We start from the raw sequence: 17,176 nt of genomic DNA on the forward strand, positions 1-17,176 counted from the left end.
TTAACACTCAGATCAAGGTTTCAGAAGTGCCCCAAAAGACAGAGGATTTGATCATAATTCGATTCAAGTTCTATTTCTTGTACACCCCTTACAATCCTAGGAGGGAAGTGTGTGTACATTGCTGTAATAATATTTACCCTGTAATTCTGGCTGAAAACATGCCACCTCTAGTGGAAGTTTTACTGAAATGGCACCACTAGAATCCTTAAATATTCCCCTTGAAGACCACTCTGGTCTAAAGGTCTGGGGAGGGAAGGATAACCTTTAAAAACATTTGGTTGTGGTTTTGTTTAAGCAGGAACTCACGTTGTTCTCCAGCAGAACAAAGCCTGGGGCAAGGTATTTTCTGCCAGAGGATGCTTTTGGAGCACAAGGCAGCACTACTTTTTCTTTTTGAATGATCTCTTTACAGGATTCCCCCAGGTGACAATACACTCCAAGGCACAGTACAGTGCCTCTCTGTGTCCATCTGCCTTCAGTGCAAAAAAAATCACTTAGCTCCACCAGGCAGATCTGGTCTGCAGAGAGAGTTTTTCTGTGTTTGTAAAAATGAGCTAGTTTTACAGCAAAATTTGTACATTTAATCCTATTTAATGTCTCTTACACATAAGGTTTCAGAGGAAATGCTGTTCTTCGTGGCATTGTTTCACAGTACATTGCTATTTATGTCTCCCCTGCTTCCAAGAAACAAGCTAATAACATGTCTGATGTTTACTGAATCTTAAGAGAGAAAACTCAGTTATTTTATATCACAATAATCGAGTTCCTATAATACAAAAACCAATCCCAACATCAGGCCAGCTTAGTGAAAGCAGACTCTGGGCTACTTGGTTCTGGTAAAACACTTACCAAACTGAGCAGGTCCTAAGCTCCTTAACAACAACTGAATCCAGTAGAAACCATCCCAAGAGGAGTTTCTATATGATAATTACAATTGTTTTCTCCTGTTGCATTCCAAGTTAAAAATGCAGAAAAGGGAGATAAGAGCAGATGTCACATATTTACCTAATACTTTCAAATTTCTCAATGAGGGTGTTGACTCCTGCTGATATTGGTATTTCTTCCTCTCCAGGGACTAAGCTCCTCGATGACTTGGGATCAGCTGGCAAAGGCCGAGAAGGTGCAGGAGGAATTCTTTCCTGCCCAGGTTTGAGATGGACAGGCTTAGGAGGTACTAATAAAAGAGAGGGGAAAAAACAGAGGGATGAATCTCCATCTTCTTTATCCTAAACTGGGAAAAAAATCCAAGGGCTCAATGCAGAATGACAGGGATCCATTCTTTCACTGCCCTTTATGAAAAGCACAAGTACAGTCCTGAAGCATTTTGTACACCAAAGCAAGCTGCTGAACAGCAAGGAGAAATGCCAGACTTGTATTTTGTGTTTCTACAGCCGTATCAGAAGTATTAACAAACCCAGCAGCTCACAGAACTTTACCACTTCCTTGTTACCAAACAGGATGCATGCACAGCTCACACTTGGTTTCAGCAAATGTGTTCACCAGCTCAATCACACTAACGAGCTTCCTCCCCCATGACTTTTCAAACCTCAGGCACTCTGTTCAAACTCTTATACTGGGGGGAAAAAAAAAAAAAAACAAAACAGAAACCAGCCCAAAACAAATCAGCAAAACCAGTTCCACATGGATTTCAGTGCCTTGTGTTTGCTTGGTCAAAAATGCCACAGGCAGAACATAATAGTGTTTCTTTCTTTCCTTCTCCCTCCCCCATCTCTTCTGTGGTGTAGTCTTCATAAATTTCCTTCCTCTTTTGGTTCTACACTGATCTACATATGATATAAATAAAACAAGTTGTAAGAACATACACATCCTGCTTAAGGATTTAATAGGAGGTGAAGGGACAAAATTTAATACACTGTTTTCAAAGAAAGGTAATATAATGTAATGTAATCTCTACAATACTATTTAGACCTTGCACTGACTGCAGAGTAAGCAGGTTTGGAAACACCCAAGCAGTAACCCATGGCAACAGGTTCATGTTCCAGCTCCATCCAGTGAAGGAACCTCACCCAGGCAGAGCTGACACCAGAAGGGAGGAAAACTGACTGCAAGCACTCCCAAAGCATCCTTCTTGTAGAGGCACTGCCAAAGATTCCCTCTGGTCTGAACTATCTGAAGAGTTACAGATTCAATAAGGAAACTCTAAGTATGTGTTTCATTTACAACATTTTTCAAAGAACAATTTATTTCAAGCATTTCCAATTTTTAAATGGTCCATATGGCACATTAGCATAATGTGATTAACATTGTCATAGAGCTTGTTAGCAACTGCTATGGATATAATTTCAGGGTTACTTTCTTTAGGAGGCATTTGCACCCAGAATGTCCCCTGCTGTTGGTCCTGCTCTGCAGAAGGCACCACATCAGTTCTAAGCTCCACATCAGCCCAGATGTCCTCCCCTTGCCTTTCCCCTAGGAAGTTCTTTCGTTAATTCTGAATTTTTATTTGCTGAAATAAGTCTGAGAAATGGAGACATCAGCATGGCAAATGAGGAGCTGCTCTGGGTGGTCACTGACTGGGTGACTCTTACAGAGTTTTTGAGCTCTGAGTATAGGGCACACTTTAAACTACCCACATTGCTGGTTTTCTTTCAGCACCGAAGAGTAAAACCAAATTGTTTAAGTATTCAAGCTTTAATTGGACACTTCCTATAAAAGGATTTGCCCAGTCTTCAAAACCATCTGGAATTCCGGTCTGAAAACCAGAGGCATTGTTCAATTTTGAAAACAGCATCACAAAAACTATCTTACACAGGAGAACAAGTAAGAAGGAAATGAAAATCATCTTGCATATAAATGGATGGTGGAGGCCTATGTTTTACTCAACAGGTTTTCACTTGCTCACTGTGTGATCAGTGACTGCCTGGCCACATTTCTCCTTGTGAAAACAAACCAAAATGACCTAAAAAAAGCATCTACATGACCACCTGGCTCATCTAGCCAGGCAAGACAAGCTCTAGGCTTTTCATAGAAGGTCCTTATGCAGGAGGCAGACTGGCCAGAGCCCACCCCACATCCCTTCTTCTCAGGAACTTCATCATTTCAGACTGGTCCACAACACTCAGAGGTTCACTGACAGTGTTTACACCACAGGAATGGGTCCAGCTACATATTTCAAGTTCTTCCTGTTAATCACCTGACACAACACAGGCTTCACTGGACAAAATGGAAGGGGGAAACCACTTTTGTTAGCTCTAGATTTTAATTTGCTGAAATAAGTTTGAGAAATGGAGACATCAGCATGGAGGCAAAGCCACTAACCTCATCACACACTACTTACAAAGCAAAAACTTAAACCACACGAGATGTCTCCTCCAGAGCTGACACAGAAAGCTGACATGCAGAACTCAGAAGGAAAAGGCACTACATATCACAACACAGGCTTTTAAACTCCAAACCCTTTTAGACACTGGCACAAGGGTGGGTGGAAGATCTGCATGCTGAAACCAACCAACACGAAATGGGCTCAATGGGTTGGGTGCCACCATCATCAGTACTAAACACAGTACATCAGTACCAAAGGAAGTCAGCCCCAGAAAGAAAGTAGTGCTGCTTTTAGGTAGGGATCCTGAAGCCCAAGCAGGAGTCCTGCCCATGCTTGGAAGCAGCTCCCCAAGCCCCAGCCCATGCAGGAACCAATGCTGCTGCTACCTTCTTGCTCCAGGTCACAGGCACAAAGCAACATGCCCACAATGCAGCCTCCAGTGCCTGTGCTGCCCACAGAGAAGACAACTGGTGGAGAAAAGAAAGCAAACCATCTGCACAGAGTAGGTGTTAGTATTGGGGAGCAGCTTTCAGGTGATGCCTGAGGACTGAAGCCACGTGCTGGAATGGGATTTCCCCAGGGCCCCTCCTGAAGGTTGTACAAAGCAGCCCACAGCTACCTGGAGAAGGCAGAAACCAAGATGCAAAATCTGTGCTGCAGAAGGAACAAGTGAAATCATGAAAAGCAACAGGACAGAATTAGAAGAGCAAAAGGCATGGTTAAATAGGTAGAAGGTAGAGCCCTTCCCACACTGCAAAATAAACCTTTGTGTTACTTCAGCCCCTGGATCTGCCTTTTCCCAGGTGCCTGGTGGGCATTAGTGCCAGCATTAAACACCAGATGTTTGTTAGTGACTTGCTGGAGGCATTGCCATCCATCACCCAGCAGTGCTGGCTCTGCTCTGACTTGCTGGGAAAGCTGGGAGGACCTAATACAGAGACATTCAATTGGTGTGAGATGCACTTGAAGATCTACTTATTTCAGTTCACGTTCCTAGATAAGAAGAGACCTAAAAAAATATACCTGGTGAAGCAGCTGATTAAGGGTTATCCCTTGGGAAGTGAATATTCTCAAAAAAAAGAAGAAACGACCCAACAGCACAGCTTTGGGAGGGGGGTAGAGAGCTGTTCCTAGAGTCTCAGGTGATGATGCCATCATCACCCAGCAAAGCAACCAGAAATAGGCATTAATGAGGCATCCAGGGAGCTCTAGGGAGAAGGCCCCAGGAAGAAAAGTTCTTGCATAAAAACAGCAACAAAAAACTGAGGAAAGATTTATGTCTGCCACAGAGAAATGCACCACATTGTCACAACTACTTTTTTTGGACAGCCACCAAGAGGAACCAGAAATGGTTTTCAGAAAAAATGTCAACTTGAATACAGTCAATTAAATAATTTTAAATAATTTTTGTTTGTTTGTCTGTTTGCTTTCCCCATTTTTTTTATTTTTGACAATTTCATTTTCCTAGAGAGGCATGAAGTATTTTCCTTTTTTAATTGGATATACAATCCAGTAAATTCATACAGTAACAAGAGATCAGTGAAGATCACAAACAGAGGCAAGAAGGCAGAGAAGCCATGTCAAATGTACACAGTCAATGAAAGGGAAGACAACAGAACTTGTACCATGTTCCCTCCCCTGCAAAGTATTGTACATATTGTTCTCTACTATCATGTGTAAGCTAATAGCAGATACTACTATCAAAGTAGTTTTGTTTTAAGTAAGTGGATTGAAATAATGAAATCATTATTTAAATTAATGACAAAGAAATGTCTTTGAGGAAGATGACTGGCACTGCCTAAGACCTGTAATGCTGATTTACACCTCTGGCTAACCAGGCTCAGCCTCAGACAGCATTAACTGCTCTGGTGAGTACTGGGTGCCACACAGCAGTTTGTCACAGGAATTGTCACAGAGAAACCTGTTTTGTCTTGGGACTAATTTTACAGGGACATCAAGAAGCCAAACAGAGTTCTGTCAAAAGAAGTGTTAACAGGAGGAACTGGACAAGAAAGCATTTTACCTTTGGGTGCTTATTTCACCCCATGAACACATTCCCAACCTTATCAGAGCACTAAGCAGCCAGTAAGATACACAGGCTCCTTGAGTTCTAAGCTTATGGCTGTCAAGGGCAAGAGAGCTTAGAGGTGTGTGAGCAGCAGAAGGCAGCAGTACCTGTCTCAGGGAGAGAAACAGGTTATGGACCTACTTTAGCAACTTTGAAGCATGATTCAAACCAAGCCATGTAGTCTCCTTCCAAGATTTCTGTAGTAATTACAAATAAAAAACAGGCTACTTACTCAGTAATTGGAAGTGGTGCAATTAGTACAACAGCAAAGGGTCCACACCAGCTGAATTCAATACATTTCTTACTGAACTTGCAGTTTTGCCACTCCTTTTTATTGTTAGTATTAACAACATGGATGGAATTCCCAATAATTAAACCTGGACAACCCAGACCTCTGAAAGTTCCATATATACACAGACCTTGTAGGATGTTTCAAGCACAGACTAGTACACTGCCTTAACATTTCAGGTCTGCCTCCAGAATCAGAAAACACAAGGCTTCCTTTGTAGTTGGGAATATGTGAGATGCTGAATGCATATCAGAAAACTGCTTGTGCACAATCATTGGAATTGTGAGAGGGGCTGGTGGTGCAGAGGCTCAGTTTGTACAACACATCCTAATCCTTCCTGATCTCCTTCTGTGACAATGTGACCCTCTTAGTGAGTGAGGGAAAGGTTTATCTACACTTCAGGAAAGCCCTGGACACTGTTTTCAACAGTTTTCTCCTGCAGAAACTGACTCCTCAAGGCTTGGTTGGGTGTAAGTTTTGCTGAGGAAAAAACTGTCAGGACCTAAGAGTTGTGGTGAATGGAGTTCAACCCAACTGGGAACCAGTGGTGTTCCCAGGGCTCAGTGCTGGATATCCTGCTGGATATCTGCCAATGATCTGGATGAAACTGCAGTAAATTTGTTGATGACAGCAAGCTGTGCTGCAGTGTGGATCTGCCTGAGGGCAGGCAGGCTCTCCCAGGGACCTGGGCAGGCTGGGTCAAAGGGGTGAGGCCAGTTGTAGGAGGTTCAACAAGGCCAAGTCCTTGAGTCACAACAACCCCAGGCAGTGCTCCAGGCTTGGCATAACTTCAGTTCCAGGCAACTGAAAAGTGCCCACTGGAAAAAGATATGGAAATGTTGGTCACAGGGGCAGAATAGGAGCCAGCACGTGGCACTGGTGCACCAGGGCAGGGACCATCCCTGGGCACTGCTGAGGCTGCACCTCAAATCCCATGGTCACTTCTGGGTCCCTGCCCCAGAGGAAGGACATTGAGGGGCTCAAGTGTGTCCAGAGAAGGGCAAGGGAGCTGGGGAAAGGTCTGGAGAACAAGTCTGCTGAAGAGCAGATGTGGGACCTGGGGGTGTTCATCCTAAAGAAGAGGAGGCTGAGGGGAAACCATCTTGCTCTGAAAGGAGGGTGGTGTGAGGAGGGGTGAGTCTCTTCATCCAAGTTAACAAGAACAAGAGGAAATGGCTTCAAGTTATGCCAGGGAAGATTTAGATTGGGTGTTAGGAACAATTTCTTCACTGTAGGACTTGTCAGGCAGTGGCACAGGCTGCCCAGGGAGGCAGAGGAGTCACCACTCCTGGTGGTGACACCTTCCTGGAGGTCTGTAAAAACCTGTGTAGATCTGGTTCTTAGGGATCTGGGTTAGTGGTAGTCCTGACAGTGGTGCATTAGTGGTTGGGCTTGATGACTTTAAAGGTCTTTCCCAACAAAAATGATTCCATGACTGTATGATTCTATGGTGGCCAAAATCTTCTCTTCCTCTCACGACCACGACTATCACACTGACAGGCTTCTTTAAAAAAAATTGGGTTGTGAATTTAGTATCTTCTGCAGGGTCACCCTCCTTTGTTCCAAATGTTCAGGAGGTTCCTGCAGTGCATGGACAATAACTTCTTGATGCAGGTACTGCTGGACCTCATCCTGCCAAACGTGGAGGGACCAGGTGAGGATGTGAAGGTAATGGGAAACCTCAGCTGTAGTGATCATGAGATGGTGGAGCTCAGCATCATGCACAGAATGCACAGAGGATCAAACAGGATCTCAACCCTGGACTTCAGAAGGGCTAATTTCTACCCCTTCAAGGAATTGCTTGGAAAAATCTCATGGGATAGGGCACTAGATGGAAGGGGGGATTGTTTAAGAGAGCTGGTTAATATTCAAGCACCTTGTCTTCCAAGCTCAACATCAAAGCATCCCAAAGCATAAGAAATGAAGCAAGAAAGGCAGGAGAGCCGCATGGTTGAGCAGGGAGCTGCTGAGTAAGCTCAAGTGGAAGAAAGAAATTTATAGAGCGTGGAAGAAAGGCCAGAAAACTTGGGAAAAATACAAGAATGTAGTCAGAGTATGTAGAGATGCAACAAGTAAAGCTAAGGCCTCCTTAGAATTAAGCCTGGTGAGAGGGGTCAAGGACAACAAGAAAAGTTACTTCAGGAATACTGGAGGAAAAAGAAGTCTAAAGGGAATGTGGGCCCTCTGCTGAATGAAGTTGGTGGAGGATACAGAGAAGGCAGAGCTCCTAAATGCCTCCTTTGCCTCTGCCTTCAGTGCTAAGGCTGACCCTCAGGAGTCCCACAGCACCAAGCTCACAGGGGAAGCCCAGCAAAAGTAAGATTGAGCTCAGCTGGAGAGGACTGAGTCAGGGATCAGTTATCTACACTGAACTTTCATAAATCCATGGGCCATGACAAAACACACCTGCAGGTGCTGAGGGAGCCAGCAGAAGTCATTGCTAGGCTGCTCTCCATCATCTTTGAAAAGTCCTGGAGAACAGGAGAGGTGCCTGAGGACTGGAGGAAAGCCAACATTATCCCAAAAAGTCTGCAAAAAAGGCAAGAAGGAAGACCCAGGTAACTATAGGCCAATCAGCATTACCTCCAGCCCTGGAAAGGTAATGGAACAGCTTATTAGTGCCATCTCAAAACACACTGAGGAAAGGAAGTTATCAGTAGTCTGCATGGATTGAACCAGGGGAAGTCAGGCTTGACATGGCATAACTAGCTGGGCAGCCAAGGGAAGCAGAGTTGATGTGGTCTCAGTAAGGCTTCTGACACTGTCTGCCATGGAATCCTCACAACCAAACCTGAGAAGTGTGGACTGGGCAGCTGGGAAGGGAGATGGATTGGAAAGTGGCTCAAAGACAGAGCCCAGAGTTGTGGTCTGTGGGGCTGAGTCCAGCTGGAGGCCTGAGACCAGCAGGGTACTGGTACTGGGTCCAGTCCTGTTCAGTACATTGATCACTGACCTGACAGAGTGTACCATTAGCAAATTCACTGATGACACAAAACTGGGAGGAGTGGCTGATAGGTCAGAAGGCTGTGCTGCCATCCAGTGGGGCCTGGAGAGGCTGGAGAGATGGGCAGGGAGAAACCCTAAGTTCAGTAAGGGCAGGTGTAGAGTACTCCATGTGGGGAAGAACAACCCCAGGCACCAGTACAGGTGAGGGGCTGACCTGCTGGAAAGCAGCTCTGGGGAAAACCACCTGTGAGCCATGGCAGACAACAGGCTCACCATGGCCAGCAATGTCCCCTGGCAGCCAGGAGGGACAGGGCTGGTCTGGGGTGCATGAAGATGAGCATGGCTGAGGGAGGTTCTGAGGTTCTGCTCTCCCTCTGCCCTGCTCCTGGAGAGAGTCCAGTAAGATGATGAAGGGACTGAAGCATCTGTGAGGACAGGCTGAGAGCTGGGGCTGTTCAGCTTAGGGAAGAGGAGGCTGAGGGGGATCTCATCAATATTTATAAATACCTAAAGGGCAGCTGTCAGAAGGATGTGGCCAGACTCTTCTCTGTGGTGTCCAGTGACAGAACAAGGGGTAATGGTCACAAACTGGCACACAGGAGATTTAACCTGAGTATGAGAAAATACTTCTTTACTCTGAGGGTAACAGAGGACTGGAATAAATTGCCCAGGGAGGTTGTGGAGTCTCCATCCCTGGAGACATTCAAAACCCACCTGGATGAACTCCTGTGTAATCTGCTCAAGAGGAAGCAGGAAAAAGTTCTTTACCAGTTCTTTCCCATGAAGGCAGTGGAACAATGGCACAGGGTGCCCAGGGAGGTGGTTGAAGCCTCATCCCTGGAGATGTTCAAGGTGAGGTTTGAGGAGGCTCTGAGCACCCTGATCTGGGTGAGGGTGTCCCTGATACTGCAGGGCTTGGACTGGGTGACCTTTGGAAGCCCTTCCAACCCAAACAGTTCTATGATACTATGATCCTGCTCTAACAGGGGATTGGACTAAATGATTTCCAGAGGTCCCTTCCAACCCCTACCTTTAGTGATTCTGTGAATTACTTTAAGGCAAACATCCATTAAATACATTAGTTTAACCAATTCTAGAAAGCAGTGGAGGTGGGAGTAGAGGTACTTGTCAGATTCATACCAGAGAGACCACTTGTCATTCTGCTGATGGAGAACATGAAAATAATTTATTCCCTTTCAAGAAATTTGCTGCAGTTTTTTTTTTTTTTTTTTTTTTTTTTGTTAGCATTCAGAAATTTTAGGGAAGAGCCTAGGGAGACCAGAGGACCAGCTGGAACATACATCTTTCTGGTTTCTCTTCAGTGAAAGAGGAGAAGTACCCCAATACTTTGGGATTGCCACCTATTTGACTATGATTCTGGCAGGTCTGTGGGGCTGAGGCAGCCAGATGCTGCCCTTGCACATGACCAGCTTAGGTTCTCACTTTTAAAATTCATTCCATTTAGGTATTTCCTGTTGCTACTCATAGTTTTTACAATAAATGAAAACCAGACCAGGTTTAAACAATAAGCTATTCTTCCCCAAATATTATAACTAAATAAATAGTATTAATACAATATTGCTAAATTAATCTGACATTTCACAGCTGCATGAGGTAGAGCAACAGTACAGGAAATAATAATTGACAAGCTAAGTAATCTGTTATTTCCAAATAAATTTGGTCTTGAAGGCTTCCCTAAGAGGTTATCTAATGCTGGGAAAAATGAAGTTAATTAAGCCCTACCAGCTGTGCTCAAACATAAAGTGAAAAATAACTATTTTGATGTGACCTAAAATTAGACCAATTCATTAAAAAATATTACACTTCACATGCAATAGAAGCTTGTACAGTTGCTAGAAGGATAAAGCCACTTGCCTTGGGGTTTCTGCAGAGGATGCATTTTGGCCAGTGGAGTTTTGGTTTTGGGCTTCCTTCCAGTCTGATGGATGCATTGCGATGGGCTGATGTGCTGCAGCTCTCCACATGCTTCCAACACTGGGTTTGACTCAATGTGACATTTGATTGGAAAAGGAGAACAAGGGCAACCTGAGGGAGGGGGGAGTAAAAAGTCAGTATTTTTAAAATTCCATTGATCCTGAAGAAAATTCATGCTACTTCTGGGAACATCACTCATCCACGTGCCTGAGGAACAAAAGGAGGGGTGAGCCATTCACTCACAAGTTATTGCAACCAAGATACCCAGCCTCAATAATCATCTCAAACCAGCAGACTGATGAGACAGGTGGCATTTTGATAGCTCCATAATTAATTACTTCTTTACAGCACACACACACAAAATACAAGAGTAAATATAAAAGATAAAAACCATTTCAAAAGGATTTCTCTCTCTGAGCAGGATTACAGGTGCCCCAGCATACAACATAATGTTACTTGGCAAATTACACCTCACTTACAGTGAGCTACAAATTTGTCCCATATGGGGGGGTGGTACAAGTGGCATTCCTTCAGGAGATTTAATAATTCAAACTGATTTATTACCATAATGCTATTTATTATTCCTCCTTACACAAAGTATTAACATTCCTTCAAAAGGCTCCTGTCTGTGGGATGCCATTAAGATAAGATCCAGTGGGAAAACAGAGAAAGAAGTGATTATTATGTTTATTCGTCTTCTGATTTAACATTCTGGATTCATATTTGTGGGCACTGTGGAAATAAACCCATATATTTACTTTCACATTGTGGATACTTCATTTTTTTATAAAGGGTTTTTAAGGCCTGTGACAAGCATACAGCTAAATAAAATCCTCATCCTGGCTTTCCTAGTGTGTCAAAAGGAAGCAAAAGAGTTCAGAAATGACTGTGGTTTAAAAGTGCTGCATATGCACACATGGACTTCTGTGCTTCCAGCAGTACTGAAAAGCAGAAAACGTATCAAATGCAGAAATTTGAACACTAACACATATTAAAAAATGGCAAAGCAAACATGGCAAACATTCTCTCCATATTCCCATTTTAGAAGTGGACTCGCTGAAATTACCAGCATTGTGCTGGAGCAAGAGGTGACCTGCCTCGTGCAGAAAGGATCCACCTCAATGTGAAAAACCAATCTTCACCTTCTTGTGAAGTGTTCCAGAATAATATGGCATTAGCTTCACAAATGCAACCCTACACTTGGCCAGAATTTATATTAAGATCAAAAAACCGAAATGACAAGACCCTCCATCCACATCAACTGAATTATCCAGGGTTTATACTGAGGGTATTAAATCAGGATGTGACCTTTTGAATAAAGACTTTGAAATCTGAGTCATACAGACTGCTTGGGAAGATTAGCTGAGAGCTGGTCTCAAAAGGCAGAAACTTTGACAGCAATACAGATTATTATTTTTTTTTTAAATAACCGTGAAATACTAAAGTCATTTTTTATGACAAAAATAGATTCAGATGGCACAACTCTATTTAATGATCTCTGCCCCCCAAATACACAGTCCCTGAATGGCTCAGCATGGCTGATGGCTCAGCATGGTGATGCTAAAGCTTCATTAGCATTTCTGCCACAAAATCTGCTTTTCAGCAGATTTGAGACCAGCTATTAAAACATCCTTCCAGATGAAACTAGGAATTTTTAAGTACTAGGTTTTATTCAAATATCATTTCGCTTATCAGGAAAAATGCAGTGAAAGTAGAGTAGATGATTAGAGCAGATTAATAGATTATGGCAAACACATCACCATAAAAATAGCTTACACAGATGCCTGGGCTCTGGGTGCCAGGAGCTCCCCAGGGCATCAGGACAGCTTTTTGGGGAGGGGGCTGAGACTTGTGCCACATTAACAGCAGCTCAGCAAGAAACTGAAATAGTGTGCAGGGAAAAGCTCTGGTTCAAGAGGTAAGAAGGGAAGCCTACAGGAGACAGAGCTCAGTGTTTCAGCACATATTCACCAGTGCCCAGGACTGATGACAATCCAGCAATGTCTTTGTCTAAAAATTACTTCAATGATCCAGTTCTCCATGGGCCACATCCATGGGGCATCCTAAGCCCAGCTCAGGTACCCCTGTGCTGACCTGGGACAAAGTCCTGGTTGCCCCAGGTATTCCGTGTTCCTCTTCAACCACTGCCACAAAGAGACTGTCTTGTTGGCATCATTTTGTAAAGTTTCAAAAGGAACTAAATCCCAATTCCTCTTTCTTTCCTCCTGAGAAGCAGGTCTGTCCAGCTTTTCTTCTTACTGACAAAAACAAGAGCTCGTGTTGCTTGCTTGCTCTTCAGTGCATGACATCCCCAGACACCTCTTCTATGTCTGCACTAGAAGCTCTCATGTCCTGCTTACATTACTGAAATTAGTGCTTTGATCCTTGTCTTAGGAAGCCACATGCAAGTTCTTCTCTTCTACTGCATAATCCTGTCAGATAACAAAGGCACAAAATCTTTCACATGTAATCACTCAACAAATGCACAATTCTTGCCTGAAGCAAGCTCTGGACTTGGCTCTGAATGCTCCAGGACTTGTGCTACAGAGTCAGCTTAGCAAAGCCTTAGGCTACTTCCCATTAAACAAGACGTGATGCTAAAAAAAACCCATCTTCCTCTAAAACTACAGTATTTTCTATCACATAGCACATTGCATCCCTAGGTTACTGATGAAAATACACTGCTGTTCACCTATGGCCCTCATTTAACCCATCTATTTATTGACAGTACATCCAAAGAGCAAGTGGGCACAAAGCAGACAGTAAAAATGGCAAGTAGCAGGAAAGAAGAGGAACTTGGAAAGCCACAAGTGCCTTAAACATCAAATGTGGGGCTGGCCCTGTATCAAGAAAAATATGCCTGGGTGAAACCACAGAAGTGGCTGTCATTCTTTTGCCTTGAATTTAAGCCAAGACAGTTCTCCCTGTTCATTTCTGATGTGGCCCCTAAGGGCTGCTTTTTGCATACAAGACAGAAATCCACTTTCCTTATGTATTTTTCCAAGTGCTATAAAATGATCTGTGAAAACAAGATTTCCTTCCTGCATTACTTTACATGGAACTCTCTGAAAGTAAATTCCACTGTCTGCCCAGAGCGCTCCAGGGAGCACCTGGGAATGTAAAAGGAGACAGAGAACACAAAAAAGATGCAGGTATAGCCCAGGGGGCCAGTCCCAACACCTCCCTGGTTCTGCCAGACAGTTCTAGAGGTGGGAGGAGGTGATGGGTCCCCCCACACTCACCAAATGCAGGCACCACCTTCTCTTGGCTCTGGAGTTCAGTGCTGAAGGGGTTAAACCTCCCCTAGGTGGGATGAGCTGATCTGGCACAGACACACACCTGGAAAGTGTTCTGCTATGTGCAAATTGACAAAAAATGGTTATTTGTGTCCAAATCTTAAAAAAAGGCTACTACCAACAAACTGTTATTCCCAGAGTCTGGCTGATGCTGGTCCCTGGATGCCTGTCTGGACATGGAATGTGCCAGCACCTCCCAAGCACACACAGCTGGAACCTCTGCCTCCAAACATGCAAAAATGCTGCAAAATGCTGTCCTTCTGTGTCTCTAACATGCTCAAGCTCTACTTCTCCAAGGGTTCTTTGCAGTTCTACTCAAGTGAACAACGCTGTTTATAATTTCTCTGTTCAAAACCCACTCGAGCAGAAAAAGACAAAGATCTCCTTCCAGATATCATTTTTTGCATTTTATTAACAAAATAGTCTGTGTTTGGGTCTCCTACTGAGGTAAAATTTAAACAAAACTTCTGAAAATGCCTACGGTAATGTAAAATTTATATTTTAAATAAAATGGAAAAATCAGTCTTTCTGACAGAATTCAACACCGTCAGGAAACTGCTTCATGGCACAGAGAAATTCCTCAACTATCTCCCCTTATCCTCATTAAGATGTTTTTTCCTAGAAGAAAGCTCATATTTCTGAAAAGTTTCTCTTAGACACAGCTGCAAACTTGAAGGCTATGAAATATTTTACGATTAGATTTTCCAATAAGATGAAATACAAGGATTTTGGGTGTTCCACTAAGCACAGCAGCAAAGGACCAGTCGAGCTCCAGCAGCTGAACCTCACTTCTCAGGCTTTCCATTCAGCCCACAAGCCAGATACAGACTTGCACTTGGCACCTAGTCCCTAGGAAGCAGCAGTCAAAAAAAAAAAATCCCAGTTGAAAATAAAAAATATCTGGAAGGCCTGTGATGGGCAGAAAAAGAAGCAGCAATGTTATGACAAGCTACTGGTTTGGCACAGTGTATGTTTGCTGATCCAACAGGAGTTCTCCCACAGCACTCTTGGAGAGGACAGATTTTGACAGTATTCCACTGAAATGAAGAAAAAACAGCTCATCAGGGCACCCACCTTGCAGGGAGAGCACACAAGGAGGAAAAGGGATGAGAAATGCTGGACCAGCAGAGAAAGGCCCTACAGAGTAGATGGGGGAGAAAGGTGTTGAAAAAAACCTGCTTTAGAAGTTTGCTTTCACCAGGAATTATTATTACTACTGGGAAGGTTATGGTAGGAAGGTTGTGGCAGGAAGGTTGTCCCAGGGAGGAGGTCAGGGTCTCCATGGGTGATGTGCTTGCCTGGACAAGCCCCCCTTGAGCAGGCACTCCACCCATCTTGTATCATGGACATGACTCTGAGTGCCTGCTCAAGGGGGGCTTGTCCAGGGGCAGTTCTCCAGCCCTCTGCCATGCCCAGAGCTGGCTCCTCCAGAGAGAGCAGGGTCCCCACAGGCAGCACATCACCCATGGAGACCCTGACCTCCTCCCTGGGACAACCTTCCTGCCACAACCTCCCTGGGACAACCTTCCTGCCACTGGAGGGACAACAGTCTCAGTGAGCACCTGAAGGGCCTTCCCTGCCCACTCCTGCCATCACCATCACCCACTGCTGTTGCCCACAAGTTAAACAAACTGGGAGCTTCCAGTTCCATAATTCTTTGCTCATTTAGGCTCTCTGCAACCTCAGTGAAGTCAACAGCCCCAAAAGGCAACTCTGTGTTATGTGACTCCTTAGTTCAAACCCTAGGCATGGGAAGACATGATAATTCTCTTATCTTTCTTCAAGCATCTAAGAGTGAGACTATTCCAGATGGAAAGAGGCTGCAGCAACCAGAAACAGTGGCTCCATTTCTAATGATTTTTTGTAATGCACATCAGATGGATAAGCAACCATCACCAGCCTGATGAAAAAGCTGTCAGCTGAAAATTACACAAAGATAAATGAACTAGAATCCATACACAGTAAAACACATTTTTGCAGCTAACGAGTCTGGACAATTAAGGATGTGCCCAGAACTGACCAGATTTAAAAATAACAACAACAAACCCCTCACCTATTAACATCTGGAGCCATTCTGAAAGCTATTCCTTGCATAGCCATCTGAACAGACATCTTCACTACCAGATCCTCCCAGATCCTGGTTACAAACCTCTGACCTCCAGAGAGGTTTCCTTGTGCCAAGTTCAAGCATCCTCATGTTTCCAACTGAAACATCCACTCAGCCATCCCCTAACACTATCACCAACAGTGAAGTTTTCCTCTCTCTCTCCCCATCCCTTCCTCCTCAGTAGAAGTCTCTCAAGAAGAGGCTGCTCTTAAGGCAGAAACCTACAGTTAGAAAGCAAAGGGCTTCAAGGCTTTTAGAATTAAATTAAAAGGTGCTGATTATGTCTTCCCTCTGTCAGCAGGAGTCTGGTGAGTGGTGGAATACTCTGTCCTTCCTGCTCAGGCTGTGTTACTGACACAGATGGGTAAGGATGTCTCTAAAGGAGCCACAGCACTCCCTGCCCTGCAGGAAAGCCCCACACCAGCAGCCTTACCTGCCACCCTCTGCAGGGAAATCTATCTCAGTGTCAGCTCTAGCAAAGGCACAACATTTCCCTGCTTGTCACATCACTTACACAGCACCCTACCCTGTCCTCAGAGACAGAACTCCTCCACCAGCAGCTCCAGAACCTGCATTTTTCCTCACCTCCCCAGTGCCACCCACTGCCCTGCACTACCCCAGTTCCCATTAACTCAACCCCAAAGCTGCTGCAGAGTGGGAGCCCCTGAGGGCTGCAGAGGCTGCGTGGGGCTCTGTGCTGCCCTTTCCACCAAGCCCAGCTCAGTGACTCTGACACCAGCTAAGCTCACACCACATCTATTTTTCTGGCATTACAAAATGCCAACTTCAGCAAAGAGACTGACAGCAAAGTTATCACCATTACCTTTCAGAACCAGACACCATCAAGCAAACATCACGCGTGAAAGCAAAGGAGCACTGGGCACAGACTGCAGTCCTACATCACAAGAGATCACTTACTTGTGTTCATGCACAGACCCCCACATTTCTTCTTTGCTAAAGCTACAAGGCAAGCAGAAAGGAGGAGAGCAGCTCCTGCTGCAGCTCATTCCATGGCTCTCATTCCATGCCCTGCTCAGAGGAACCGACCTCCCCCAGCCCACTTCCTTCCACCCTGTGGTTCGGTGACTCAAAGGATATCCACGTGGCCCATGCTGGCAGAGCTTTTACATACATATATTTATATTTATATATATAAAGAGCCTATCACCATACTGATAAACATCCTTTTGAACCACTCTGACAGCACAACTTAACAGGAGAAATACTTGGGCTGCAGAAAAGCCTCCCTGGG

At 44.4% G+C, this 17,176-nt stretch overlaps 1 protein-coding gene across 6 annotated transcripts in view; it reads right to left on the reverse strand.

The window, feature by feature from the left end:
• Positions 1-17,176, reverse strand: part of FGD3 (FYVE, RhoGEF and PH domain containing 3) — a 109,503-nt gene that overhangs the window by 42,859 nt on the left and 49,468 nt on the right. For 5 of the 6 annotated variants that reach the window (XR_011728164.1, XM_071755346.1, XM_071755345.1 and 2 more), the window contains exons 2-3: positions 10,462-10,632; positions 1,006-1,174 (exon numbers count right to left, since the gene is read on the reverse strand). Coding sequence is in view for 5 of the 6 variants with exons in the window: in XM_071755346.1 (XP_071611447.1) it covers positions 1,006-1,174; positions 10,462-10,632 (340 nt within the window). In the remaining variant the exon portion in view is untranslated. Of the gene's footprint in view, positions 1-1,005; positions 1,175-10,461; positions 10,633-16,842; positions 16,868-17,176 lie in introns of those variants that run through there. The other variant, XM_071755347.1, reaches the window with a different exon arrangement.

The sequence above is a fragment of the Heliangelus exortis genome, chromosome 12, assembly GCF_036169615.1.
Source record: "Heliangelus exortis chromosome 12, bHelExo1.hap1, whole genome shotgun sequence".
Lineage (NCBI taxonomy): Eukaryota > Metazoa > Chordata > Aves > Apodiformes > Trochilidae > Heliangelus > Heliangelus exortis.